This window comes from Mesocricetus auratus, unplaced genomic scaffold (assembly GCF_017639785.1).
Source record: "Mesocricetus auratus isolate SY011 unplaced genomic scaffold, BCM_Maur_2.0 Super-Scaffold_6730, whole genome shotgun sequence".
In the NCBI taxonomy this organism is placed as follows: domain Eukaryota; kingdom Metazoa; phylum Chordata; class Mammalia; order Rodentia; family Cricetidae; genus Mesocricetus; species Mesocricetus auratus.
In genome coordinates, this window is record NW_024429184.1 from 86,919,011 (window position 1) to 86,946,483 (window position 27,473).

A 27,473-nucleotide genomic window follows, 5' to 3' on the forward strand; every position below is an offset into this window, starting at 1 on the left:
AACTACGAGTCCCATGGTTCCTCGCGCGGTGGCGTGCCTGGGGACCTGCGAGCGGGCACGGAGGGTCGGAGCACGTTGTTGCTAGTGGGCGCGGCTGGCCTGGGCGGTGGAGGCCTAGCGTTCGCTTGGGTCCTGCGACACCGCGCCCTTCTCCACCGCTTGGCCGGGTCGCCTGGCCGAGGCAGCTCCTTCCGGCCCGTGCGGCGGGATTCCGTGGAGACCCCCCCGCCCAGATCCTGAGAGGTAGCCTGGGTCCATGTTCGCAGTGGGGCTTCGGGAGGGGGCCAGAGGGCACCTTCACCGCGGGCGGGCGTGTGTCTGACGGCAGCGGGGCGCGCACGGCGTGTGGCGGCCTCCCTCCTGCAGGCGGGAGTCGTCAGCACTCCAGACCCCGCCGCCGGAGCCGGTCGAAAGAGGTCACCCCTGTCCTAGGTCCTTCGGGAGCGCTGGCAGCCCTCGCTCCTGCTGCCGCTTTACTCCTCTTGCGTCAGGATCCTTAACGCCTTGCACTTCCGTCCTTCCTAGTTGGGGTGTCCTTTCAAAAACAACCAACAGCTTCACCTTTGGGAGTGACGGGCCGTTTCTTATCGCCTTGTTTGTAGTCAGGCCAGACTCTGCAGGGAGGCATACCGTTACAGGCTTTCACCTCAACCTGAGGGTCAGAGCGTAGTAGATTCTACCTGTGGAGTGCCTCACCATCCCTCCATCAAAGTGGTGGGAAAAAAACCGCAATCAGATTTGCAGGGTATCCTGAATTACTCTTCAGCAAATTTGATCCATCCCAAGCAGCTTTGAAAGTGTGCTCTGCTCGTCTGCCTATTTGTTTTGTGGGCACTTTTAATAACCTGACCTTGGTGTAGGCAAGTTTGCAGTATGCACCTCACGCTTGCAGGTTGTGGACATTAGCCCTTCTGAGGTTGTTGACTCCTTTATTAACGTTGAACTAAACGGCTTACTTTTTACAAGTATGGGAAATCAGTTTCAGATAACTGAGATTGTGTATTTTATTATATGCCATTATCCAGGTTAAGAGTTAATTTTCGTTCATGAGTGTGGAAAAATGCAAAGGTCTTGTGGCTCCTAGAGCCCCAAAGTGCTGTGTGCATAATGAATGAAGCATTCGAGTTTGTGGGATCCGATGATTTGAGTTTTTTGTTTTGTTGTTTTTTCCCCCAGATAATTGCTATTGTCATCTTAGAGGGAAAAAAAAGAGTCTAATTTTGACTTCAAAAAAAAACTTTAAAGACAGAATTTCGTTATGTAGCCCAGGCTGGACTTAAACTCATGATCCTCCAATGTCAGGCCTTCCTAATGCTGGCATTGCAAGCAGACCCCAGCCACACATGTCTTAAATTTTTCTCGTAAATGAGTTTAAAGCCTCTTAACTCCTTGTTTATACAATCCCCACAGCTTTATCTCTTTGTAGAATTTGACTCAAGTAAAATGACTGTTAAAGTAGGGAGGAACTCTATGTGCCAGATAAAAATGTTCTAAGAGTTACCTTTGTCCCTATTATTGTCTGAGTGCTGTCTGGTTTTCTGGAAATGGGGTTAAAATAAGAGCTACTACTTTTATATTTTCTGTTTCACACATCCCTTGCTCATTTTCTTGTGTAACCCAGTAGGGCAGTTAGAATTATTTTTGTTTTACAGATGAGGATTAAGTGTGTTTGCCAAGGTCAGTCTCAATGGTAGAACCAGGATTTGGACTCAGGAGGACCTCCGTGCTGCTAATCAGACAGGATCTCCTAGAAGATCCGAAAGTTGCCGGACACACAGACTTTCAAAACTATTTTCACAATTCTTAACACTCCAGTTATCACGTTCAGAGAGAAAAACAGCTGGCTGAGGGTGTTCCTTTGCCAGATAATTAGTTCTGCCCAGACTGGAACCATGATGTTCCTCGGTGACTAGCTCAGATTCCTTACACAGCACCTACTTCATAGCACATATTTAATGAGTGACTGAATCTCTAAGAAAAAAAATTATCTTTTCAAATGCAACAGAATTTGTTTGAAACCATTTATAAGGAAGCAGGAATAAATCAGGTGCACTGTTAATGTGTGGTTTCTGTTTTTAAATTGAATGCAGTTATTGAAACATTATTTCTAAAAGATAGATAAGATGTTGGATCTACTTAAGAATGATCTTGTTCTGTGGGGACAGAGATGTAAAGAGTTTTGTTTAGTTTCTCTAAATAGTCACTCCAAAAAGTGACAGTTCCCCTGCTTAGCTGTGTCAGCCCAGCCGAGAGTTTACAGCTCTTCAAAGCAGGAAAAAATTCTTTTAAAAAGACTTTTTCTAGAGTTGAAAGGAATATTTAATTGAATCTAAGTGTGATAGCTAGTATATGTTAACTCAGCCTATTAGTACCTAATATTTAATCACATACTGATCTCAGTGTTTGTTACAGTGTTCTGAAGATGTAGTTATCTTCTGATTTTTAAGCTGATTATTGTCAATAGGGTTATTTTAACTCAGTTACAAATGGAGTTACAAATGTTTCAAGCTTGTGTCTGACTTGCTGGTGTTCTATTGCTGTGGGTTTTGTACTGATTCTGGAGGTGACTATAAAAATATTTTTATTAGCTGGGCATTGTGGCACAAACCTTTAATCTCAACTCTTGGGAGGCAGAGGCAGGTGGATCTCTGTGAGTTCAAGGCCAGCCTGGTCTACAGAGTAAGTTACAGGACAGTCAGAACTCTGTTACACAGAGAAATCCTGTCTTGAAAAACCAGTATGTATGTATGTATGTATGTATGTATGTATGTATGTATGTAAAATCATTGCCATTATGATTTTTAAGTATATGTTTGATCATATTTACTCCATCTTTAAATCCTCCACTTTCTCCCCCTACCACTTGTCTCCTTCCTTTTCTAAGATACTCCCACATACTTGTTTACATATGTAAATGCTTTTATCAGTAAAAGTAAAAGCTGGGATCCACCTATGAGAGAAATCAGCAATATTTGCTTGGTCAGGCTTTTTCCCCTTAACATAGTGTGATCTTCAGTTGTACCATTTCCAGACAAATATCAGTATTTCGTGTGTGTGTGTGTGTGTGTGTGTGTGTGTGTGTGTGTGTGTGAGAGAGAGAGAGAGAGAGAGAGAGAGAGAGAGAGAGAGAGAGAGAGAGAGAAGTATTTATGGTGTGTATGTGAGTGCAGGTAGGAGTGTGAAAGACAGATATAAACTTGTCTCCCACCTTGTTGGAGACATGGTCTCTTTGTTGTTGAGTGGCCTGAACTTTCGCAGTCTCCTGTGTTCTTCCATCTCTTTGTAAGGGCACTGGGATTAGAGACGAGCACCATTGTGCCTGGCTTTTGCAAGACCTCTGGCAAAAGTCTAACTCAGGTCTTCACAAATGCAGGCAAACACTTTACCCACTGACAGTCTCCTCAATGCCACCCACCCCTGCCATAGTTTCTTTTTTTTTTTTTTGTGGTTAAATAAAACTATTTTGTATATGTACCACATTTCCTCCAGCCGTTTATCTGTTAATGTACACTTAGGCTCATTCCAGAAGTTGACTGTTGTGAGTAGTAATGCAGTAAACATGAATGTGGAGGTATCTTTGTAGTATATTGGTTTGTATTTCTTTGTATATATTGCCAGTGTGGTATCACTAAATCAATATGGCAGTTCTGTTTTTAGTTTGTTTTTTGTTTTTACATTGCCTGAATTGATTTACATTCTCATTAGCAGTGTATAAAGATTCACTTTTCTACAAACAGCAATATTTGCTATTTTTTCTTTTTTATATATTTTGGAGGGGTGTGTATGTGTGTTACATAGGTATCTGTGTTTGTGTTGATTATGAGTGTGGCCATGTGGACATCATCGGACAGCCTTGGGTGTTGATTTTTGCCCTTCCACCTTGAATTTTTGATGTTGTCCCATAGGTCTCACGTGTTCTGCCTTTTTATTATGTTTGACTATTGTAATTCATCTACCTTGTTTGCAGGACCCAATGTTCTATCTTCATTTGATCTGTTTTATTGATGAGGATTTCCACTGGATTTTTTATTTGACATGTTGTTTATGTGTTTTTCCCATTTTCATGAGTGTGTGAGTGTGGTGTATATGCCTATGTATATGCATGTTTGCATTGTGTGCAAGTGAGCATGCACATGTGTGAGCATACATGTAGACTGAGAAGAGAAAGAGAAACATGAATCCAGACAAACTAAAACGATCCTGCCTTCAGAAGACTGAAGCCAGGATAACCCCAAACCCAGGCCAGCTTATGCTCTATGGGAGAGCCAGTCTTGAAAAGAAAGGAAAGGGAAATGAGAGAGACAGACAGATATCAAAAGTTTGTACACAGAAATACATATCCAATAAGGAAGCCATGATGGTTATTGTTGTCAACTTGACAGGATCTAGAATCACTTGGGACATGGGTCTTTGGTTATGCAGTAGCTGATTGTCTTAATTACATTACTTAATTAATTGAGTTGGGAAGACTGGTCTACTGTGGACCATTCTCTTGCTGGAACCCTTGTCTATATAATGGAGAAAGGAAAATGACCAGCAGCATGTATTCATCATTCTCTTTTTTCTGCCTTTCTCAGTAGTCAAAACAGACAAGGTCCCAGGAGCGTAGCCTCATCCATCTCCCAGGCTTTCCCCCATGTCATTGTAATTCCCTAGCTGAAAGTTAACTGGAGGTAGGACCACATGATGGGGTAGACTTTGCAATGATGATAGTCTAGAAGAAGTGACAGAAATGGAGTATATTTTGGTCACAGAGGAGTTTGTGGTGTATAACTGTTGATATTTACCAGAGGAAATTTATGAAGTGTTTATAAAGAGGGGTGAGTGAGATGTGCAGTAGGAAACTGAGTCACTAGAGTATTTGGGAACAAAAGTAGAATCTTCAATCCTGACCTTTTTTGTTTGTTTTCAGAATAATTCTTAACATGAATGATAAAGCAAGAACCTGTATCGATGTCTAGCTTCCAAGAGTACCATTCCTACTTAGGAAACTCTTACACCCTATATACTACCTAAATTTTTTTCTTTTTTTGTTTTTATGAGACAGGGTTTCTCTGTATTGTTTTGGGGCCTGTCGGTCCAGCCTGGCCTCGAACTCACAGAGATCTGCCTGCCTCTGCCTCCCGAATGCTGGGATTAAAGGCGTGCGCCACCACCGCCCGGCCTAAATTTTTTTCTTGAACCAACCAAGCAGTTTTTGAGATGTGATCGTCTAGTGCACTGACACCTGCTAATTTTCATACAAATCTGTTAACTTTTGTATGATATCAAAAGACTCACTGGTATATGGGTTTTTGTTGTTGTTGTTCTTTAGCCTGTAATTCAGAATATATCTCTGTGTGACCTCTGTACCCTTTCTTTTAAACAAATTTTGGATAGTAGATTTGTAAACATTTTGTATTTTCCTTTTTCTCCACAGTGTATATACAACATAGTTGTACTAGTGTAAACTAAAATCATTCTATAAGCACGGGTGGAATTCAGAATTCAGGCATCAAGTGGCATTAATCTCATTTAAAACTGATCTTTAGTCAGATCATTTGTAAAAGACTTCCTACCATATATATTGCTTAAAGAGTTCAGCATGAGGAAGAAAGCCAAACATAGGGCAATTTTGTGAACTTGGAGCACCTCAGAGAGATAGATGGTAGCTTTTGCACACACTTGACTTTATGAGTGAATTACATTCCACTTCAGGTAGCACAAATGGACCTAAAGTTGACTCTAGCAGTAGGAAAATGACAGTAATAAAACGTTTATAAGGCAAGGAAACACTTTTTCGCTCCAGAGCTCTAGCTCTGCCTTACATGTCAGGTTGGCTCCAAGGCTGGATACTGAAGAGCTGCCGAGCTTTCTGTAGTGTCTGTTGTACGTGTTTAGGTAGAAACTGCTCTGTCACAAGCCCACTCTGAACTAATAACAGTCATAAAAACCCAGGGACTGTTACTTTTCCCACATTTTGTGTGTATGCGTATGTGTACCCTTGCATGTGAGCATGTGAACCACTGGATGCATAAGCAAGGTAATATGCAAGGCTCACTCCTTGCACTCTGTTGGTTCCAGAGATCAAACTCTGGAACCTTTAGGAATCATCTTGCTGGTCCCCCCTCCCCATGTAGAGTTAAATCAGATTCAATATTGGAGCTGGGGAAAAGTTAATAAAACTACTAAATGGGGCTTCTAAAGGTGTCCTGAGTAGACAACTAATAGCATTCATTACATTGACGAGCCAAGTAGTTCAGTTAACATAGTATTTAGTTTTTAGTTATTCTCTGAAATTTTCTACCTACAGTAGCTCCAGGAATCTGTACCTATTGTCTTTTTTAAAATTTTTAAGTAAAGCTGAAATTTTTGAGTTTTTAAGTCACACTAGTCAGACTCCAAGTGTTGGCTAGCCTGCCTTATTGTATGTAATGAATGTAGAATATTGCCATTGTTACAGAAAACTACTGACAGAGCTGCTCTGAGTTGTTCACTTGAAGCTTTTATCTAAATATTTAGCCTCAGAGGGACACAATATTTGGAATACTTTTAAAATTACTGGGTTTTTTAAAGCCCCTTTTCTGTTGAAAAGTATAAAATTATTTTATTATCCAGTACTCCCAGATGATAACACTTTGGTATTGGCCCTTGAACTTTGAAATAAAGATGACATTGTAGTGGTATTACAGCCATGGTGATAATCCTCACACAGCCTTGCTTTCCTTAGAACACCCCTATATGCTTGGTGTCCTCTTTTCTGAATTCTGAAGCTCTGTTCAAGTAGAATTAGAGCTGAATAACTTAGTATTAAGTGCCATAAAATACTAATACAGAAATTCTGCTTATAGATGCTGCTTATAGATTTTTAAGTTTTATGTAATAGAATGCTGTCTATGATGTATTAAAATTGGAAACTTAAGTTTTTTAGATTTAAGTAAATGATTACATCAGTTCTGGTTTTTCAAAATGAAAATTATTTCTTATCTGTCTCTTCAGTCTAATAATTTGAGTAACTGTCTATAAACAGACTGATAGCAAATAAGATGCTATTTCATGCAATAAAAAAAAACAGTAACCTAGAATTCTAAATTAAAGTCATTCTGTTTTGTTGTCAGCAGGTTCCTATGTACAAAACTCAAAGGTCAAAGACTGGATGGTTAGGTAATTGTTTAGGACAGATCTCTACAAATAAAATCTAGTTTCAAGAACCACAAGTTCACTTTCCCCATTCTGCCATTTCCTTATCTAAGTGCTGCCTTTAGCATAGTATTCATGATTGCACTTTGTTCCTTACAAATTCAAAGTCTCTTGTAATTCCTTAAAAGCATTACAATTCTGAACTGCAATGCCAACTTTCATTCTCACTGCCCTTGGTTACGATTGGAGTATGAAATGTCCTACACAGGCTCAGGAGCAGAGTGCTTGATGCCCAGAAGGTGGCGCTATTTTGGGAAGGTGGTAGAAACCTCCAGTAAGAAAGTAGTAGGTCAGTGTGAGAAAACCTTTGAAGGTTGGGCCTGGTCTCCATGTCTCATTTTCTTTGCTTCCTGTCTACTACAGGTAGACACTTTCATATGCTCGTCCTGCTGTAATGTTTTGCCTCTCCATGGTCTCAAAAATCAGTGCAGAACTATAGACAAATTCTATAGCCACAAGTCAAAAATAACACCTTGGAAAAGATCTTTACATATCGATTCTCTGTATTCCACCTCCCACTTCTGCCTGAATGAGAATAACTTTCTTTCTTTCCATTGTGTCTGAGTTACCCTTTCAGATGTATCCTGAATAATCATCACCTTAGCACTAGAGTTCACAGTATTTTCTGATTTTTGTTTTGCTGTTTGTTTCTATGTTTTTGTTTTGTTTTCTTCCTTAATATCTAGTAGGCTTATGACCCATGCTCGATGAGTGTACCTCAAATCTTGGAATATTTACCTTTTTATAATTAAATTGTAAACTACTTGAAGGTGGTGACCATATGTTTATACAAATTTGTTCTTCATGCTAAAGGATTACAGCTCTGTGTACTGTCCAGTGCTTGGTCAGTAAAAAACACATTCATATTCATTTAGTTTAGTTTCATGACTTTTCCTAGGGAGACAGACCAAAGAAACAGTTCTACCCAAGTCTGTCTTAGTGAGGGTTCCCATGAATCTGTCTGGGACTTATGTGTTTTCTCCATCCAGGAATGAATGTTTTAATTTAGAGTAAATTGACACAGGACAGTTTTATGACTGCTTTGCTTGGGTATATTGTAGGTACCCAAGAGATAGAACAGAAAATAAGGCACTCTGGTCCATCTCCTAGAGGGTTAGAGTAAAGTTTACAGCAGTAATGCTAGCAACAAGGAATGCTCACTAAATGCTCCATGGGACTTTGCTGATGCTGACTACTGAAACAGTAGAGGGCTCTGGTGTAGGAGGTAAAGGAAGGACTGCAAACCTAATTCCCTTTGACTCTTAGCACAGGAAAGAGGTGCAGCTTTGACCTGAGATACCATCTGATCATCTGTATACTCACCTGTGCTGGCTAGTATATCAACTTGACACAGCTAGTCATCAGAGCAGAAGGAGCCTCCATTGAGAAAATGCCTCCATAAGATCTGCCTGTGAGCAAGCCTGTTGGGCATTTTCTTAATTAATTAGTGATTGTTGGGGAAGCGCCCAGTCCATTGTGGGTGGTGCCATTCCTAGACTGGTGGTCCTGGATTCTATAAGAAAACAGGCTGACCAAGCCAGTAAGCAGCACTCCTCCATGTCCTCTGCATCAATCAGCTCCTGCCTCCTGCATCAGTCAGCTCCTGCTTGAGTTCTTATCCTGCGTTCCTTCAATAATGGACTATGATGTTGAAGTGTAAGCTAAATAAACCCTTTCCTTCCCAACTTGCTTTTAGTCTTGGGGTTTCATCACAGCAATAGTGGCCCTAACTAGGACATCACCCAAGTGCTGTTTTCAGGAACCACGGATGTGTTTGTGCTATTCATATCTTCAGACATTCAGATTATATACATACATATATTACACATAGGGTGGTGCTGGTATCAATTGTAGTTTAAGATGTATTTTGAAGTTAAAAGGCATTAAAACAGTCAGTAACAGGCATAATAAGGAATATATCGTGAAAACGTGAATAAAATGCAACCAAAAGTGACAAAGTGCCATTTTACCCATGGTATGCAAAGTGTTATTTTCCTTATTGCTACATATGTTCTATACATACACCATACAAGAACAGTAGAAGTTAAAATTGCACACTAGAAAGTTAATGACCGTAACATTAAGAAGGTAAAACTTAGAGAAAGAAGGAAAAACTTCTTTAGAATTTAAAGCTGTTCTGTAAGGAAAGTTTTCTTATAACTGCAGTTTAAACTTGCCAGTAGAGATGGGAATATGACCAAGTCAGTATTCAAGACTTGAGTATTTTGGAGGTTCACATAGCTAGACTCTTAACAGTGAAAGGCAGAGCTACAGAAAGTGAACAGTACCAAGATAAAGTGTCCCAGAGGTTGACTTATATGGCCCAAGTCCATTGTACCGTCTGCTTTCGCAGCAGAACATACTGCTGTTGGCCTTTCAATGCTATAACTGGTATTTCAAAGTTATTTGTTTGTTTCCTTTCTCCTATTAAGATAATTTTCTTGGGGAGACTGTGTTGTCTTTGTGAATTAAAACTGCTATAATGAAATACTATTAGCTAGATAGTTTATAAACAATGGAAATTGATTTTTCCCAGTTCTGGAAATGGGAGTTCAAGATGAAGACGCAGGCATTTATGTTTGGATGGATCCCATACATGGTTCCTACATAATCATTTTTCCATGTCAGTCTACATGGTAATGGTCTGATAAACTCTGTGGAGTCTCTTTTATAAGGGTACTTATTCCAGTTTTGAGGTCTCTGGTCCTTTGACCAGTCAGTTTAAAGACCCACATCCTAATACTACTTACTACCTTTAAAGTTAGGATTTCCTATGCAGGGAGCACAAATATCCAGACCTTCTGCAGTGTTGAAGGCTTTGTATATATCTCTGACATGAATGTCAAGCTTAATTTGTTATTAGTTTAGCATGAATAATAAAAACCCAGAGACACATATTCATGAAGATCAGAAAAGCAAAGCAACCAAACCACCAAAGAGCTGGGAGATCCTGTCCTCACTGTGACTGGAGACTAATTGCCCTGAGACTGAATACGGAGTCCCACATAAAACCCTGAGCTCCTTCTTGTATATATCTCTAGTGCTAGAATTAAAGGTGTGAGCTCTGTTTCTCTTTTAGACTGATTCACACTCATGTAGACCTGGGTGGCCTTGAACTCAGAGAAATCCATCTGCATCTGTCTCCTGAGTTCTGGGACTAAAGGTGTGTGTCACCACTGCCCAGCTTCTGTGACTATGGCTAGTATTGAATTCTGATCTTCAGTGGCTTTATTAGATCAAAAACAATATATAACCACATATTACCACAGTAATTGTAAAGAGTTATGAAGTACAGTACATTGTGACATTTAAAGGAATGAACACATGATATCCTGATCAAATCAAGGTGATTAGCATTTCTCTCCTTCCTTTCCTTCCTTCCTTCCTTTCTTTTCTGGCCAGCATTTCTTGAAAGTGATTGGTTACTATAAACTATAGTTGACTCCCACTGTGCTATAGAACACAAAAACTTATCCCTGTGTTTGGATATCCATCATCTAACTTCCCTCTGTTATTCTGTTATTCCTCTTCACACCCTTCCCAAACTCAGTAGTCACTATTCTACATTCAAATTTATATTTCTAACATTTACATATGAGAAAGAACATGAGTATTTGTCTTTCTGTATCTGGCCTCTTTCACTTAATGGTATGTCCTCCAGTTTCATATGTTTTTTTGCACCCCCCCTCTCTCTCTAGCTCGTGTGTGTGTGTGTGTGTGTGTGTGTGTGTGTGTGTGTGTGTCCCATGTTTTCGTTATCCCCTCATTTCCCTCCACATCTTGACTGTTACGTAAGCACCGGTGGTTATCACTTGCACACTGCCACTTCCCCAACACACACACACACACACACACACACACACAAATTGATACAGTGACTTCATCACTATGACACAGTTTTCTGGCTCCCATAGGTATACACAAATACACGTTGATATACAAATAAGTCTTTAGAAAATTAAGTGGAAGATAGATAGGATCTATAAAGTCACATGGCACAAAACACAAAGGACAATACAGAGACACGAAGAGAATAAACTCCACTAGAAAAGTTTAAATTCAGAATTCTGACAAATATACACAAGCCAGATACTTGAAGTTAACTTTATTATATTTCGACTACAGAAGCAGTGCAAAGAAGTGCTCAAAAAATATGCAATAACTATGTTGAACTTATTTACAGGATCAGGCTTAGTTTTAGCAGCCTTGGGAGGGGTGGGCATTAATGCTATGGAATGCTGCCTATGGATCCCCTGGGATGGTAGGAAATGAACAGGGACCCACTGCAGCTCACAAGCAGTACCCTTTATGAAGGAGGATACAATGGAATTTTCACTTACCATGTACTACTTGATGTAGGGTTATCTGTAAGAGCCTGGGAGGAAGTGATATTATTAGAGAAGAGCTAAGTTAGGCTTGATCTTAAAAGCTGGATAATTCGCTAATAAAAGTTTTTCTATCGTGACAGATTTTGCTTTCTGTGTCAACTGTCTACTCCAGATAATGAGCTTTAATGTAAAAGTAGGTATTAGGAGCTACTAGGTTTTTTATTGAACTCTTGCTGGCTCTTAGTAATAATACAATTTAAAATATAAAATAATCTGTTTTCACAATGTTAGAAATAAATTTCTGGGATAGAATAAGGACTGTATGTTAGTAGTTCTTATAATTCCATCTATTGCTGAGAAATATGCATTTAAAGAGGCTAAATAATTTGCTCAAAAATATTCTTGATTAAGTTAAGGTCTGTCTTTTTCTGAAGTCCACATTCTTTTTCAGTGAAGTGAGGGGAGGTTAATATCTTGGCATGATTGTCTGTGTGTCCAGAAGAGGATGTTGAATCCCCTGGAGCAGGAATTATCGAGGGCTGTAAGCTGCCTGCTGTAGATGCTGGGAACTGAACCCAGGCCCTCTGGAATAGCAGCAAGTGCTCTTAACTGCTGAGTCATCTCTTCAGCCCCTTGAGTGTTTTTAGACAGGATCACCTTTTGTAACCCAGACTGGCCCCCGTCTTGTGATCCTACTGCCTCCCAAGTACCTCGTCACTCTGAGTCAACACGAGTACCAGGTCAGGTCATGAGAATCTTTTTCTTTTTCACTTCTCTTTTTACTGAAAAACAAAAATGTATTTTTCATTTTACATACCAGCCACAGTTTCCCCCTCCCCTTTAGCCACCTCCTTCCCCCTCTTCCCATTTCCCCATCCACTTCTCAGAGGGGTGAGGCCTTCCTTGGAGAGTCACCAGAGTCTGGCATATCAAGCTGAGGCAGGCCCAAGCCCCTTCCCTCTGTATCAAGACTGAGTAAGGGAATTGGCTCCAAAAAGCTGGTTCATACACTTAGGATAGGTCCTGGTCCCACTGCCAGGGTCCCCCCAACAGATCAAGCCACATGGCTGTCACCCACATTCAGAGGGCCTAGTTTGGTCCCATGCAGGTTCCCCAGAAGTCCATAGTCCATGAGCTCCTACTAGCTCGGGTCAGCTGTCTCTGTTATTTTCACCATTATGCTCTTGACCTTCCTTGTTATATGATCCCTCCTCCCTCTCTTCAGCTTGACTCTGGGAGCCGTGGGTTACTGTATCTGCTTCCAAGAGTTACTGGATGTAGGTTCTATGATGACAATTAGGGTAGTCACTAATCTGATTAGAGGGGAAGGCCCTTTTCAGACATCTTCTCACTATATCCTAGGAGTCTTAGCTGGGGTCCTCCTTGTGGATTCTGAGAATTTCTCTAGCACCAGGTTTCTTCCTAGCCCCATAATGACTCCCTCTATCAAGATAGCTCTTTAGTTGCTCTCTCCCTCTACCCCTCTCCCAACTCAGTCTTCTTGATCCCTCATGTTCCCATCTCCCATCTGCTCTCTAATATTCTCCCTCCCAGTTTACCCAGGAGATCTTAACTATTTTCCTTCCTGGGGCCTTCCATATGAGATGACTTAGCAGGTAAGAGCGCTGACTGGTATTCTAGAGGACCCAGGTTTAATTCCCAGCACCAACATAGCAACTCACACCTGTCTGTATCTCCAGTTTCAGGGTTTCTGACACTCTTTCTCTCCTCTTGATATAGGGGGGAAAGTAGACAAAATACCAGGCTGTTTCTTATCATCATCAATAATGTGTGTGATTTACAACTTTATTATTACTTTTTTAAAGGCTATTATAGAATAGATGGCACTGATCACAGCTATGCAAACCTTAACACTTGTGAATTTAATGTATTTATAGAGTAGCTTTATATCAGAAACAGCACATGATCTGTAGGAACCCTGTGAAAGTGTCATCATTTTTTTTGTTGACTTAGGCAGAGTACATGGAATTATGTCCCCAAAATAAACATCCATTTTGGGTGGTGAAAGAGCTTGTTAATGTTACACTCCATGATGTCTGCAAAGCAGACTGCTTGTGTTTAAAGAATATAGTTTATGAAATGTTAAAATCCCCGTGCCTTAAACTATATACCTTACTATATTTCCTGCAGATTATGTATCAGTTTGCCTGTCCTTTTGTTTCTAATGGACTATGGTTAATTTTTAAGTAGTTTGACTTAAAATGGAAATCTATATATAATACAATAATTTTTCTAAATCTAGTCTCTATAGAAGCTGGAATTCATCACCATCCTTCAAAATGCAATGGAAGGTACCACGGACTATGTCTCAGCTGGCACTCAGGACATTCTTGGAACCACAGAAAGCCAGGTCCTTGGAACACCACCGCAGCAGAAAAGGACCATTACTTGGGCGTAGAGGTGAATGCAGAGTGGTTTGGACACCACACCTTCGGAAGCAGTGGCTCCATTTACCTGCTGTTCAGTGCCTTCCAAAGCAAAGGAATCTGTTAGATGCTCAGCCACCGCAGCTTGGAGTCCTTCTCCAGGAACAGTGGGAGCAGGATATTTTATCCAAGAGGGTTTTTTCTTCCAGTGCCACATCCCGAGAAAGTCCATCGGAAAAAAAGGAAGAGCCAGATCCTTTACAAGACAAGTCTATTAGTCTTTATCAGCGATTTAAGAAAACATTTAGACAATATGGAAAAGTCTTAATTCCTGTGCATCTAATAACTTCTGGTATTTGGTTTGGAACATTTTACTATGCAGCTATAAAGTAAGTCTTTGCTTAGTTGACTGCCTTCCCATGTTTTATCACAATGTTAGTCTTCTGGTTTATACTGGTAGCCTTAAGTAGTTTTTTTTTTATTATCTGTACATGTGTATGTGTGATCAAGCATGTGGAGGTCAGAGGACAACTTGGGGAAATTAGTTTTCTCCTTCCACCTTGTGTGCCCAGGACTGAGCTCATGTCAGGCGTGCAGGCAGGCACCTGTACCCACCAAACCATCTCACTGGCCCTTAATTTTTTTAAGATTTATTTTATTTCTAATATGCTTGTGTGTCTGTGTTGGTGGTATGTACATGTGAATGCAGGTGCGCATAGAGACCAGAGGCATCAGATTCCTCTAGAGCTGGAGTTAACAGGCGTTGTGAGCTGCCCCGCGTAGGTGATGGGAACTAAACTCTGGTCCTATACAAGAACAGCATATACTCTTTCCCACTGAGCTCTCTTTCCAGCCCTTCTCTCTCGTATGCCTTGATTGATAGAGAGGAAAACTACTTGTAGCTGTTTTCACGTTTTATTGAGAATGTCTAACACTTGTTTATGGGTACAGGTGCTTTGCTCAGTTTTTAACTGCCATCTTCATATACTCCTCAACCAAATACAGTAAGTGGTACAGTTCTTCCCATTTATGACGGGAACAAGAGGTTGGGGTGTTCTTCAGTTTAGTTCTAGAGAAACAGGTTAAGTATGTAATTAACGCTGTTCTGTTTCTTTGCATTATGTTATTTGTTAAAGACATTTTCTGCACATGTTTAGTATTCGTAGAAGTCCTCAGAACTGCCCTAATTTTTGACAGAAGGTATTCTTACAGTCATCTGGTATGTGACTTTAGACATACTACATTTTCTTTTTTGATCCACTTGGGGATTCTTGTGGTTCAGTGTTGTCAAAGATCATGTCTTCCCTCAGTTGTTTCTGGTCTCAGTGGGGATGCCTTATGTCTTTAGTTAATTGAATATGAGGTTCCTGTTAGGCCTGTTGTAGCATTTATCTAATTATTCTTTATCAATAAAAACTCAAAAATCAGATTTCATGGTAAGAACCTAAATGATCAGAGAAGCAACCAGTGACCTACTCTTTCTACCCTTCTTCAATCCAAAAGGGCTGAGATCCTCTCTCAGCCCAGCCTTCCTACTTCCTGTCTCCTGTCTGTCCTCAGCCCTCTAGAACTTCTGTGGTTAATTTTGGTCAGCTAGTGGTTAGCTCCACCCTCTAACTCCAAGCAAGCTTTATTGTCAGGACATAATCAAAATACACACATTTCCCCCTTCTTTTTCTAAATAGAAAGTGAAGGTTTTAGCCAGGCAGTGGTGGCACACGCCTGTAATCCCAGCACTCAGGAGGCAGGTGGATCTCTGTGAGTTCGAGGCCAGCCTGGTCTACAGAGAGAGTTGCAGGACAGGCTCCAAAGCAATACAGAGAAACCCTGTCTCAAAAAACAAACAGAAAAAAAAGTAAAGGTTTTAGCTAACATAGTAAAACTATATACAATAACTGTATACAAATATATACATGTAAGAATTATATTAACAGTGTTCAGTTCATTTATTTGCATTTGGCATATTCAAAGAAAATACTCCATTGTCTATCTTGGTGAGTCCAAAGTATTATACCTAATTTGCTTTCTATACTAATTTGTATTTACCAACCCAAAACTGTCTTTTTAAATCATAAAACATTTTATAAGATAAACAATTTAAGTTTTTTTGTTTTGTTTTTCGAGACAGGAGTTTTCTGTGTTACAGTTCTGACTGTCCTGAAACTTGCTCTGTAGACCAGGCTGGCCTCGAACTCACAGAGATCCGCCTGTCTCTGCCTCCCAAGTGCTGAGATTAAAGGCATGAAGCATCACCACCCAGCTACAATTTAAGCTTTATGTCTCTCAACGTTACACATTTTACACATCTTTTTGTGAGTTTCTTTTCTGAATTTGGTAACGAGGGAAACTGTAACTATAACTGTCTAGTCTTCAACCCCATCAGATACTCAAGAAGTTTACTTTAGTAAATGGGAGGTACAGAGCAAACAACTTCCAAAACAATAGAAATGACAGACATCTGACTGGCTGGATCATCACCCAAGTTTCCTCTGCAGTGTTGGGGCATCCATCTTTGATTTACAGACCTAGAATATCTGACAGACTTTCTTTCCTGTGAAGCAGGGATTTTGAAGGACTGTCCTACCTTGTCTTGGCAAAATTGAGCAGTCACTTATCTTCTGTGTCCTGCTTGTTCAGTTTGGACAGCATACTGTCAACAGTTGAGAGGCAAGGGCAGTTTCTTGCCCAAATGGCTAGCTTTGCCACATTGAAAGAGTACTCCATATGGAGGTTCTCTGATACCCATCAACCTTGTTTGAAGTTAATTGGGTGTAGCTAGGAGCAGACATTTCTCACTGTCATGAAAAGCCTTACATTATTAAAACATTTTTTACTCTGTTGGTCTCTAAAGTGTTTGAAGACCATCTATCTATTTAAAATAATATCTATTTGACCTTGAAAACATACTAACATGACTACATGTTTGATTGTAATAGATGACTAACAGTCTGCATTTCTTTATTTTCCTAAATAATTTGTAATAATAACTTTCAAGGACTAGAAATTTACATTACATTGTTAAATGAGCTGTATAGGTACAATACCTTAAAAGACTAGTAGTTGATTTTTTTTTTTTTGGTTTAAAAGTAGATTCAGTAATCTATGCTTTTATCCTATCATTTCTACATCCCCCTTTTTCCTTTCAGAATGAGATCCCTGAATTTAATTTCCTTTGCTTAGTTCCCTACCTGACTATGACCAATAACAGCTTGCAACCAACCCCTGTAAATGATGACAAACATTCATAACCTACTGAGTAACCAAAAGCCACCCACCCCTACCTCTTGGGAATGTGAGCATTGCATTTTCTAGACCGCTTCCTGTTGTCTAGGGACAGTAGGCTCTTTAGGGGACCCTGAGAAAACTGGGACAATGGTTAAGTTCTGGGAGAGGTAGCTTTATTATTTTTTGTTTAGTATGATGGGAAAATGTAGAACTTATCTGAAGTCTTGGCTAGAGTAGTCTTTGTTGAGGCTAGACCATCTTAGCTAGCAGCTTTGAAGTTGTTCTGGTTATAAAATTTTGAGGAAACTTCAACAGTGGCATTCTGAGAAGCTGGATTGCCCAGGCTACTTGTCTTTAGTGGTGTTTGGTCCTTTTGTTTTGAAAATATACAGACTTTTAAAGGTGACATATATATCTGTATTAAGACAAGTATGGAATGTGCGGTGTGTGCAAGTCAGTTAGAGATGATTTTCTGTTTCATGTTTGAGCAGATAGAAGTCATCTGTCTTTGCTTTCTCGAGCACCTAAGCACCTTTCAAAGCATGCTGTATTTTTTTTAGAGGGTTTTGTGGTTTTGTTTTGTTTTTATATCTGGACTTGGCTTTCTACATATCTGCAGCTTCTCTGACTGTGTCAACCAAGCCTTAAACATCTAGTCTACTGCAGTGTGGCTCTGGTGACTGGCTCTTCCTTCCTTGGTTCCCCAGGAGCCTAGCCTCATGCCAGTGGTACTGGCAGGAACCATATTTACTGCCCCAGCTCTGGGAAGTTTCTAGGTCCATGCTGTGGTAGGCATTTCTACTTAATCTTCTGCTGCCTAGTAGCACACCACCTGCTGCTCATAGCCCCCATTCTAGTGCTCATAACAGAGCCACTTAAAAGAACCACTCCTCTGTATGCTGCTAGCACTGAAAGACCATGGTCACCGGGAAGCTTTCTTAGGCCTTAAGTGAATATACACCACCACACAATGGGTGCCATTTGTAGCATTGATCTAGTTATTCTTTATTAATGAAAACTTGGGAGTCAGATATCAGGATAAAAACCTTAATGATCAGAAAAGCAACAGAGAAGCAACCAGTCACCTCTCCTCTCTCCTCTCTCCTCTTCTTCAACCCAAAAGGGCTGAGATCCTCTCTCTGCCCCGCCTTACTACTTCCTGTTTCCTATCTGTCCTTAGTCCTCCAAATCCTTTATGGTTAATTTTGGTCAGCTAGTAGCTAGCTCCACCCTCTGATTCCAGCAAGTGTTATTGTCAGAATATGATCAAAATATCACACAGATTAAAAAGAATTTCCTCCTTTTAGTTATCCTTACTTCTTTAATAAATTATGTTACTGAAAAGCAGACCCTAAATATTCTGGAGGCACTAATTGTACTTCAGATTTTTTTAGGTCACTTAAAGCAGCAGGGATGATTCTGTCATTGCCTGTTAAATACATAATCTTGTCTTTCCTCATTTTCTGTAAAATGCTGTGTCAGACAGAATATAGAGGTAAGACTACCTGAGTTAAAATAACACACCTTGGACATCACAGCTTGCCACAGGGCTGTCAAACAACATGGACGCTGATGCCCAGACCACCACCTACTGCCCAGCATGACAGCCTGTCCTAATGAGTGCAGATTATACATGATTGGAAGTTCATATATTTGAGTGGATGGTCTAACCACAAGTAATACTTAGAAAATATTCTTGTCGACAGAAGAAAATGGAATTGGTATGTGTTCCGATGGGAATGGTTTCCTATCAAGTTGAAAATGGAATTGGTATGTGTTCCGATGGGAATGGTTTCCTATCAAGTTGAAGTTGGTTGTATTAAGCTCCAGTTTTCCATCCAGCTGACAAAAATATTGTAGTTCTTTCAAGAGTGTTCTAACTGGAAAACACTCTTTCCTGGTTGGTTACCATACTATTAAAAGAAAGGGAGAAAATACTGTTTCTGGAGGGATGGACATTGGCATCACTGTTGTATTTCTGACCTGTTCGTCTATAGTTACTCCCACAACCTGAAAGCAAGATATCTTTCTATATTTAGTTAAGCGGCAATGTTCTGGAGCCCTTAATGTATTTATTTCAGACAGAACTAAATTATGCTAATGGGTGTATTTTATACTGAGATTTCTGACTGCTGCTGTCTGGCAGAAGGTGACAGAGATCTGTGTTTTCCAAGCATAAATATTCTGTATAATCACATATGGCTCAGTAACAACTGTGTTGTCCCTGCCTTCAGATGCTGTGTGTCCATAGACTCGGGATCCTAATCATCCAGATCTGCTCTCCACCACAGCTCTGCTGATGTTTACCGTGCTTCCTCTAAATAGTGAATGTTCTTTAGACCTTGTTGAACTGCCGGTAAACTGACAATTAGTGAGCACACACTCCTGCCAGACCAGCCAGTGGCAAACACTAGATCTTCTGGTTTGATTCAGATTCTTATCTTTATGATAAAATTTTTCTCATTTTTCTTATTTGGCCAAATTTTGTCTTTACTTATCTTCGTGTTAAATGCATAGATTTTATGTGCTGGGTTTAGTTGGAACTAGGAAATAATGAAATAATTTTGTAATCATCTTTGTGCTAGAAGATTAAACTAGCTTGTTATGATATGATGTTATTTTAAAGACTTAATCCATTAAAAGGCCAAGTCTGATACTGAGACTTTAATAGGATTTTATTTTTGTCTTAAAAGAAAACTGAATATGTGGATAAATGGTAGTATCTTGGACTCCTGTTTGATTTTGAAATTTACCTTTTTAAAATAGTTTTTTCTGCCATTCTGATTTCTTATTTTTTTTTTATGCTAACTAATCTTTCTAGGTAATGATTAGTGGAATCTACTTAGAGTACTCCCAGGCTTAGTGTCATAGAGAAGTCACTTTTCCCCCTAGTTAGCCCAATTTTTTATATTAAAAATAAATTAATAGCATACAACTATTCTAGTATGTTCAGACAGTTCCCTTTCTTTTGGTTTTTCAAGGCAGGGTTTCTCTGTATTGTTTTGGAGGCTGTCCTGTAACTCGCTCTGTAGACCAGGCTGGTCTCAAACTCACAGAGATTCGCCTGCCTCTGCCTCCCAAGTGCTGGGATTAAAGGTGTGCGCCCGGCTGACAGTTCCCTTTCTTAATGGCAAGGGAGAGAGACAGTTACAATGGAGTGTCCTGAGGACTCTGCCTTCGTAGTTAAAAGGCACACTTTGAAGTGCCAGGGATGGGACAAGGGATATATTGCTGCCATATGCTAACCAGACAGCTCAGCCTGTGAGGTTTCCCTGTAAGAGAATATTTAACCCGAATTTCCTCATGAGGAAACAATCCCACTCCCAATCCCACTTGCTATCCTGAACAGATAAAAGTCTCCATGACTTCTTGCCACCCAGGAAGAAGACTGCAAAGAGGAAAGGCAAAGAGTATACCGGGGCAGCTTTTTAAATTACAGATTTATGCTAATACACTTTTTGTATTAACCATGTACTGTTGTGTGTTAAATTTCCTGAATGTGATAGTTACAAGTTTGTGTGGATGATTTCTTGATACAGCTATGTAGAGGTATATATAATGAGGAAAGATTAGAATGATGTGCTATAATAAAATAAGGAAACTACAATTAAAATAGTCAAGGGCTTGCCACCTTGGGGACTTTTCTGCCTTCTCTCCCTCCCAGGAATCTTGCAACTTTTTGTAGTTACGCTTTACCTTATTATCAGATAATTACTATTACAAATATTCTTTATCTGATAGTGAGCATAAAGGCAAGCTTTAAGAGTAGTTGATTCTGTCAAGCCCACAGAATCATTCATCCTTTGCCTAATAGCATAGAAGTAATATTGATGAAGTTTTAAAGGTAAGAATTTAAGATCCTGAAATGTGAGTTGCAGTGTTCTAAGGAAAAGGGTATTTAGGTGAGGAGATGAAGATCAGGGAAACAGCTCTGCCCCTGCTCTCCTGGTTTACTTAAAGCCATTAGTTTAACTGTAATAAAAGTGTCTGCTCTTTAAATAGACTAATTTGAATGGCTATGTGAGACAAAGGATGACAGTACTACTTATGTATTGAACTTCAAGGAAGGTGTGAGGGTGAGATGAAATGAAAGCTTCCAGAATACAGAATGCAAAATCAGCTGCTTTTTGTTGTGGTGGTGGTGGCAGCTTGGTTTGGTTTGGTTTGGGCTTGTTTGGGCTTATTACTGTTGTTTTGTTTTTTTGAGATAAGGACCCCACTATGTAGCCCAGGCTGGCCTCCAATTCTTGAGCCTACAGCTTTAGCCTCCTGAACAAATAAAATTTAATATATATTATGGCATGTGGTCTATGTTTTCAGAAAGTCTTCCAGAAAATACTGTCCTTAAAGGGTTGCTTATACCTGACTAAACTTTTTTGTTTCTTTTTCAGAGGAGTGAATGTTATTCCTTTCCTAGAACTCATTGGATTACCTGACAGTGTAGTAGACATCCTGAAAAACTCCCAAAGTGGAAATGCCCTGACAGCATATGCCATGTTTAAGGTGGGTTCCTTGCTTACTCACTCACGTATGTATTTCTAATGAACAAGTACAAGGATAAAACTATGGCTTTAGGAAGAAGTGCTTTTAAAAATAGGTGAGCCATAATCTGCCAGGCTTAGGCATCTTCCTGCCCTGACTTGTTACTGAAATCTAGCATTTGTTTTATCGCTTATAATAGTTCATCCTTTCTTAGCAAATGGGATTGTGAAAACTCAGTTCCAACTGTTTTATGTGACACACTTCAGGCTTAATTCTTAGGTGTTCTCATTTTAAGGGTCTGTAATTTCTCAGGGTATTTACAGTGTTGCCTTTATATAAAGTTCTTATACCTGAATGTAGAAGGGAAGCCTCATTGTATATCATGGAATTTAGCTATATTAATCTCATTTTTCATTTGAAAATATAAGATTCTATGATTATTTATATCCAAATGAAAATTTTGGGAAAGCAGGTGTTAATGATGTTGTATAAAAGTACATAGAATAAATAGTATTATTCAGTAGTAGTATTTTTTTCTGTCATCTTTACCAGAATCATCTGAGATCTGATATCTCAGGTAATTTTTCTCAAAGCTTAATTGCTGTCTTTTTTCTTGCATTAAATTCATAGTGTTTTATAGTATGGTAGGTTAAATTTAACCTTCATATATCAGAGTACATGGTGGTGGTTTAAGTCATTTTTTTTTCTGACTCCTTTCTTCATAGTATCTGATTTAAGTGTATTTTCTTTATGTGCTTATGAACTCCCTAGAATTCAGGGACCTGTGTTTGTGTTTTTGCAATCTCTGGTGTACTTCTTAGGTGCATTAGTGCTTAGCATATTTGGAAACCTACAAACCCTGTGGATTTCTCCCCCCCTCATGTCCCTCTGTAGAGTGAGAAATGGAGTATGTACCTCAAGTAGAACAGCAGAGATGCCGTCTTCCTTAAGGCAGTGCTCCAAAGTGAGGTATGATAGATATAAGGAAAGAGTGCTGCAGCTAGCTGGGTGCACATCAGAGCTCCCTCATGCCCTTTCACACACACTGTAGTTTGCTCAGATTTATCCAGCCATGCCAAGTGCCATGCCAGGGACCAAGAAAACACTGTTGGACCAGGCATGGTGGAGCACACCTTCAGTTCCAGCACTTGGGAGATAGGAAGCAGCTCTCCAAATTCAAGACTAACCTGGTCAACCTGGTCTACCTGATCTATGTGATAAGTTCTGAGACAGTGAAACCTCTTCTTAAAAAAGAAGGGGGGGGGGGGGGGCAAAACACTTATAAGTACTTCCCACATAGAGCATAGATTCTAGGGAGTAAGAGTGGGTCGGGGGCAATTGGAGAGACAGAAAAGGAGGGGTTGAAAATAAACATACATGCACACACATGTGTGCATAAGAACATATATATGGCAAATGTATATTTAAATTATACTATATGTTACTGAGTATTAAGAAGAAAGACTAAAAGACTATACACTGGGCATTGGTGGCACATACCTTGAATCCCAGCACTCTAGAGGCAGAGGCAGACAGATCACTATTTATTGTTCCAGGACAGCCAGGGCTACACAGAGAAACCAGTCTCAGGAGAAAAAAAGGAGTATGGTTAAGAGCAGTACCCTCCTTTGGACCCCTGTGGGTACCAGGCACACATTCAGTATGCATACATATGTGCAGGCAAAACACTCATACACATAAAAATAAGCATCATAAGAAAGGATAAACCAGATAGGGAGGTGTTTTGTTCACCACCATACCCCCAGCCCCCAAGCCCAGACCTCCCAGATTGCAAATTCAGATGGGAGGTGCTCTGAGCAGCTAACAGATTGATCTGGTAGCTCTGGGAGCTGAGGTGGGTTGGGGTCTCAGCAGAGGAAGTCTTGAGGACTATGGGATGGTAGAGGGCTAGCTAGGCGCCATTGTGGCTGGAATGAGCAAGAGAGGCAGAAAGTCTGGCCATATCAGGAGTTTGTGTGTTACAAGAAAACTATTGGTAACTTGAAGCACATGACCTCAAATTCCTGCAGCTGCTTATATTGAGACTAGGTCGTGGTGAAAACCAAGACATCGGATGCAGTTGTCTGCTGCAGAAACCTAGGCTGCATGTTCTCATGTTAGCCCCCTAGGGGTATCCAGAAAGGCAGTCAGAAGCAGTTGGATAGTGGATATGTTTTAAAGAAACTAATGGGCTTTCCTAACGAAATACATACAAATTATGTTAAAGAAACGAATTAAGAGCTGTTCATTTTGGCCTGAGTAGCTGGAAGAACAAAGTTATTAACTGTGGTGAGTAAAATTTTGGAAGAAGCAGGTCTGAGTGAGACACTTGTGGTCATTGACTTTGTGCATACTAACTTTTAAAATGGAGTTAGATTTGCAGGTGTAAATGATTTAGGTAATTAGCTATATGTGTATTTGAATTCAGGGAAGGGGTTCAACAGACCATCATGGGAGTTAGAAAGTGAAGAGTTACAGACCTTGTTCAAAGGCCAGAGTGAAGTGGCCAGTGCCCAGAGAAAAGCCATGTGGAGGGTGGTCCTGGCACCAAGTGAATGGGAATCAGACAGAGGGACCCATCTTAGAGTAGGCCCGGGCTGTGCACAGATTAGTGGTGGTATGGTCTCACAGGGCCATTAAAACTAAACTAATGAGAATAGGTTGGTAGGAATAGAGGGACAGTTTCAAGAATGGAGAGAGAGCATAGGAGATGCTTTCCAAATATTGCCGTGTAATGTCCCTGTTTGGCCACTCAGAACCATGGGACCATTTGGTTTTTCAAAGCCCTTCCACAGCTTCAGGTCTGTTGGTTTCTGTCCTTGCTTTTCTGATGAGAATAAAGAAGGGCTGCCCCTGTAGTGAGATGGTGACACACATACGGAAAGATTGCAAGGAGATATCTGAGAGTGCAGCCCAAGTGAGTCCAGCCAGGAAGCAGCCAACGCCTGCCTGCTCAGCCTCCTGCTGTTTCAGATCTGGTGCATTTTAGCCCTGGGTCTGTAGTCCATGGCAGAGATTTTAGGGCACAGAAACATGTTACTGTTAGCAGAATTGTAGTCTGCCATGTGGGCAGACCTGTCCCCATGCTCATTAGCATTCATTAGGGGGGTCAGTACAGCTATCTGTCTATGATAACCCTGAAATCCTAAGTGATAATGTCTGAGGACAGACATTTTAAAGTAAGTCTGCAGAAAAAGTATCCCTTGTTAGAAAGACAGTGATAGAGTATTGTTTTCACCAAGAAGCCTGCAATTCCAGTTGAATTCTGTTTGTAGTCATAATCCGGTGTTGATCTGCCTCCTTGCTTTTTTTCCTTCCCTCAAGATTGCAACACCTGCCCGCTACACAGTGACCTTGGGAGGAACGTCCTTTACTGTGAAGTATTTGCGAAGTCATGGCTACATGTCAACCCCACCACCTGTCAAGGAGTATTTACAGGACAGAATGGAAGAGACTAAGGAGCTCATCACAGAGAAAATGGAGGAGACAAAGGATAGACTTACTGAAAAATTACAAGAAACCAAAGAAAAAGTTTCTTTTAAGAAAAAAGTAGAATAAGGGTGCCTTATATAAGATGTTACAGAAAACCCCATCCTTTAACCTTCTGGAGACTCTGGGCAAAGAACATGTTTTGATTTTTTTGTTTTTTGTTTTTTGTTTTTGTTTTTTTTGGCTAAAAGTATTAGTCCTCTGAGAGTTAAAAGAACAAAGATTGTTTTTGTTTTTAAGTAACAGTAAGGGGGGGAGGGAATCAATGTTTTTCAAAATGAAATGAGCCCAGCATAAAAGTTTTAAATGAGTTGCAGCAATAAGCAGTAGCTAATCAGGGTTCCTGTTCCATCTCCTCAGAATCAAATTTGCTTCATGCTCTCTGATCCTGCAGTATGTGTACTGGGCAATCCACTCTTAGAGTGACAGTCACTAAGTGCCCACTTCTGTGGCGATGAACTTAACCATTCAGATTCTGGGTGAGAGATTGGAGAAGTTACCTACCAGTTAACATGTGACCTTATTTGAAGAAGGTTGTATATCCAGTCTTACATTTATAAGTAAGATATACTGGTTATGTGATAAAATGGACGCCGTAAAATGGTTTTTAACTGGAGCTAGTCAAAAATCACATTTTTAAAGCAAATTCTTTTTCAAACTTGAGTTGGACACTTGAACTGTCAGACTTTCATGCAGCTCACTTCTGTCTTTAGCTAATCTTTGGAGGACAGTGAAAGTTTTACATAAATTTTGCTATTGAAATCACATGTATCAGCAACTCAAGTTGACTGTTCTTAACTATATCAAGTTTTGAAAGAGCGCTGCTGATTTTGATAGGAGCGAGTCTGTAACTGTGTGCTTGAGAGTGGAGGCCTGTGGAGGACAGGTGGACGGTGCACCTGGCTTGATCTCAGATCTCTCCTACTACTTCAACCCTGGTGGGATTTTGGTCTGTCATGGGTACCAGTAGAACTATGCTTAACATTTCTCATATTGGAAGAGAAAATTACTGCTTAAATACTGTGCTTCCTTGTTTACAGTGTGTAGTGAATCAGTGGCTGTCAGGCTAGTCCCATGCCTGTAGAATGTCTGTCTGTGTGGGGTCTTTCCTTCAGGTCTAATCATTGGGTTGACACTAGAGCAAGAAATGGCCTCTTTAGGGGGCCATGGTTTTGAAATGCCATCAGGAGAATGTCAGAGACCTTTCCATATAGCTATCCTATTCAGTCCCTGCTTCGTGACAAGATTCATGGCAAATGCATGGTTTGGCCAGATTTAAAGAATGAGGAGATAACTTCACATTTGAGACACCCAGGCATTATACTGAAACACCTTAGTGAAAATGCTATGCAAGGAGTCTACTGGGTTGGAAGAATTACAGAGGGGATTTGACACGGGTCTCTGCTCCTTTGTTTTTTGGCAGCATGATAAGGAGGCAGAGTTCAGTGCATTGCTATCAATTGATGGCACACTTTCAAATATAAACAGGACAACACACTTTAACATGCGTGTAAAACAGTAAGATACTAAATGCTGGTGTACTAACATTTCTCCCCTTTGAAACAACCAAGAATGTCATGCTAAGTGTGGGGATATATAGAATTCTTTCTCCTAAAACCTTTTTTTACCTGTCTTAGTGTGTAGGACGTATCATCTAGTGGAGGTGACTTGAGAGCTCTTAAGACTGTTAATAATCATGAGGCTGCAACTTTCTTGTCCTGAGTAGATATCTTCTGCCTAGTCATTCAAGTCTCACCACCATTCAGTTTTACGTCTGGGTTGTGTCTCCCCAATTACAGCGCATGAGGAGCTGCCTGTATATGCTTTTAAATCCAATGAAAAGGGCTCTAAGATTTTAGAAGTTATATTGTTAATTTGGCATCAGAGATGTCATAAGATGCTGTTGCCAAAGCAAGCAACAAACAATTTGTAGGAGGCCCTGCAATGTGTTTGATAGCAGATAACAGTAACATGTGAACTTAAATTATCAAAATGTATAATAGATTTTGTATATGCTGAACTGCATTTTATTTACATCCGATCTTGTATTTCTCATAGCTGCAAGGGAAATCAGGAAGCTCCATCCTTTTGTGTGCACATTTATCCTTTTGAAGGATATGTTGGTGTCATGAATTAAGCTGTGACTGAGATTTATTTTTTTTAATGGCCAGAAAACATTTCCCTAGCAAATTAGTAAATTCAAATGAAAACGGATTAGGTAAGAGGCTTGGTTTGTTAAAGAATAAGTATCACATCACTATTGAGAGCCTTTTGTGCAAAATAGGTTGCTGTTTGGATTTTACCAAAGGGAAAAGAAAAAAAGTATGTATATTAGGGTTAGCCTTCTCCCCATAGTGAAATAATAAAACTAAGAGTTCAAATA

General features: G+C 40.1%; 1 protein-coding gene across 1 annotated transcript; it reads left to right on the plus strand.

The window, feature by feature from the left end:
- The first annotated feature begins 10 nt into the window (after window positions 1-10).
- On the plus strand, window positions 11-27,473 carry Fam210a (family with sequence similarity 210 member A). The gene is made up of 4 exons (XM_005074629.4): window positions 11-243; window positions 13,771-14,283; window positions 21,511-21,622; window positions 24,926-27,473. The coding sequence occupies exons 2-4, from the start codon at window positions 13,808-13,810 to the stop codon at window positions 25,157-25,159; spliced, it is 822 nt and encodes a 273-aa protein (XP_005074686.1). The 5' UTR covers window positions 11-243; window positions 13,771-13,807; the 3' UTR covers window positions 25,160-27,473.

Bases quoted from the DNA above. Each gene is read 5' to 3' on its own strand.
- Fam210a (XM_005074629.4), top strand. From the start codon at position 13,808: ATGCAATGGAAGGTACCACGGACTATGTCTCAGCTGGCACTCAGGACA. The intron at 14,284-21,510 runs GTAAGTCTTTGC...TTTCTTTTTCAG, and splicing joins TTTTACTATGCAGCTATAAA to AGGAGTGAATGTTATTCCTT. The intron at 21,623-24,925 runs GTGGGTTCCTTG...CCTTCCCTCAAG, and splicing joins CAGCATATGCCATGTTTAAG to ATTGCAACACCTGCCCGCTA.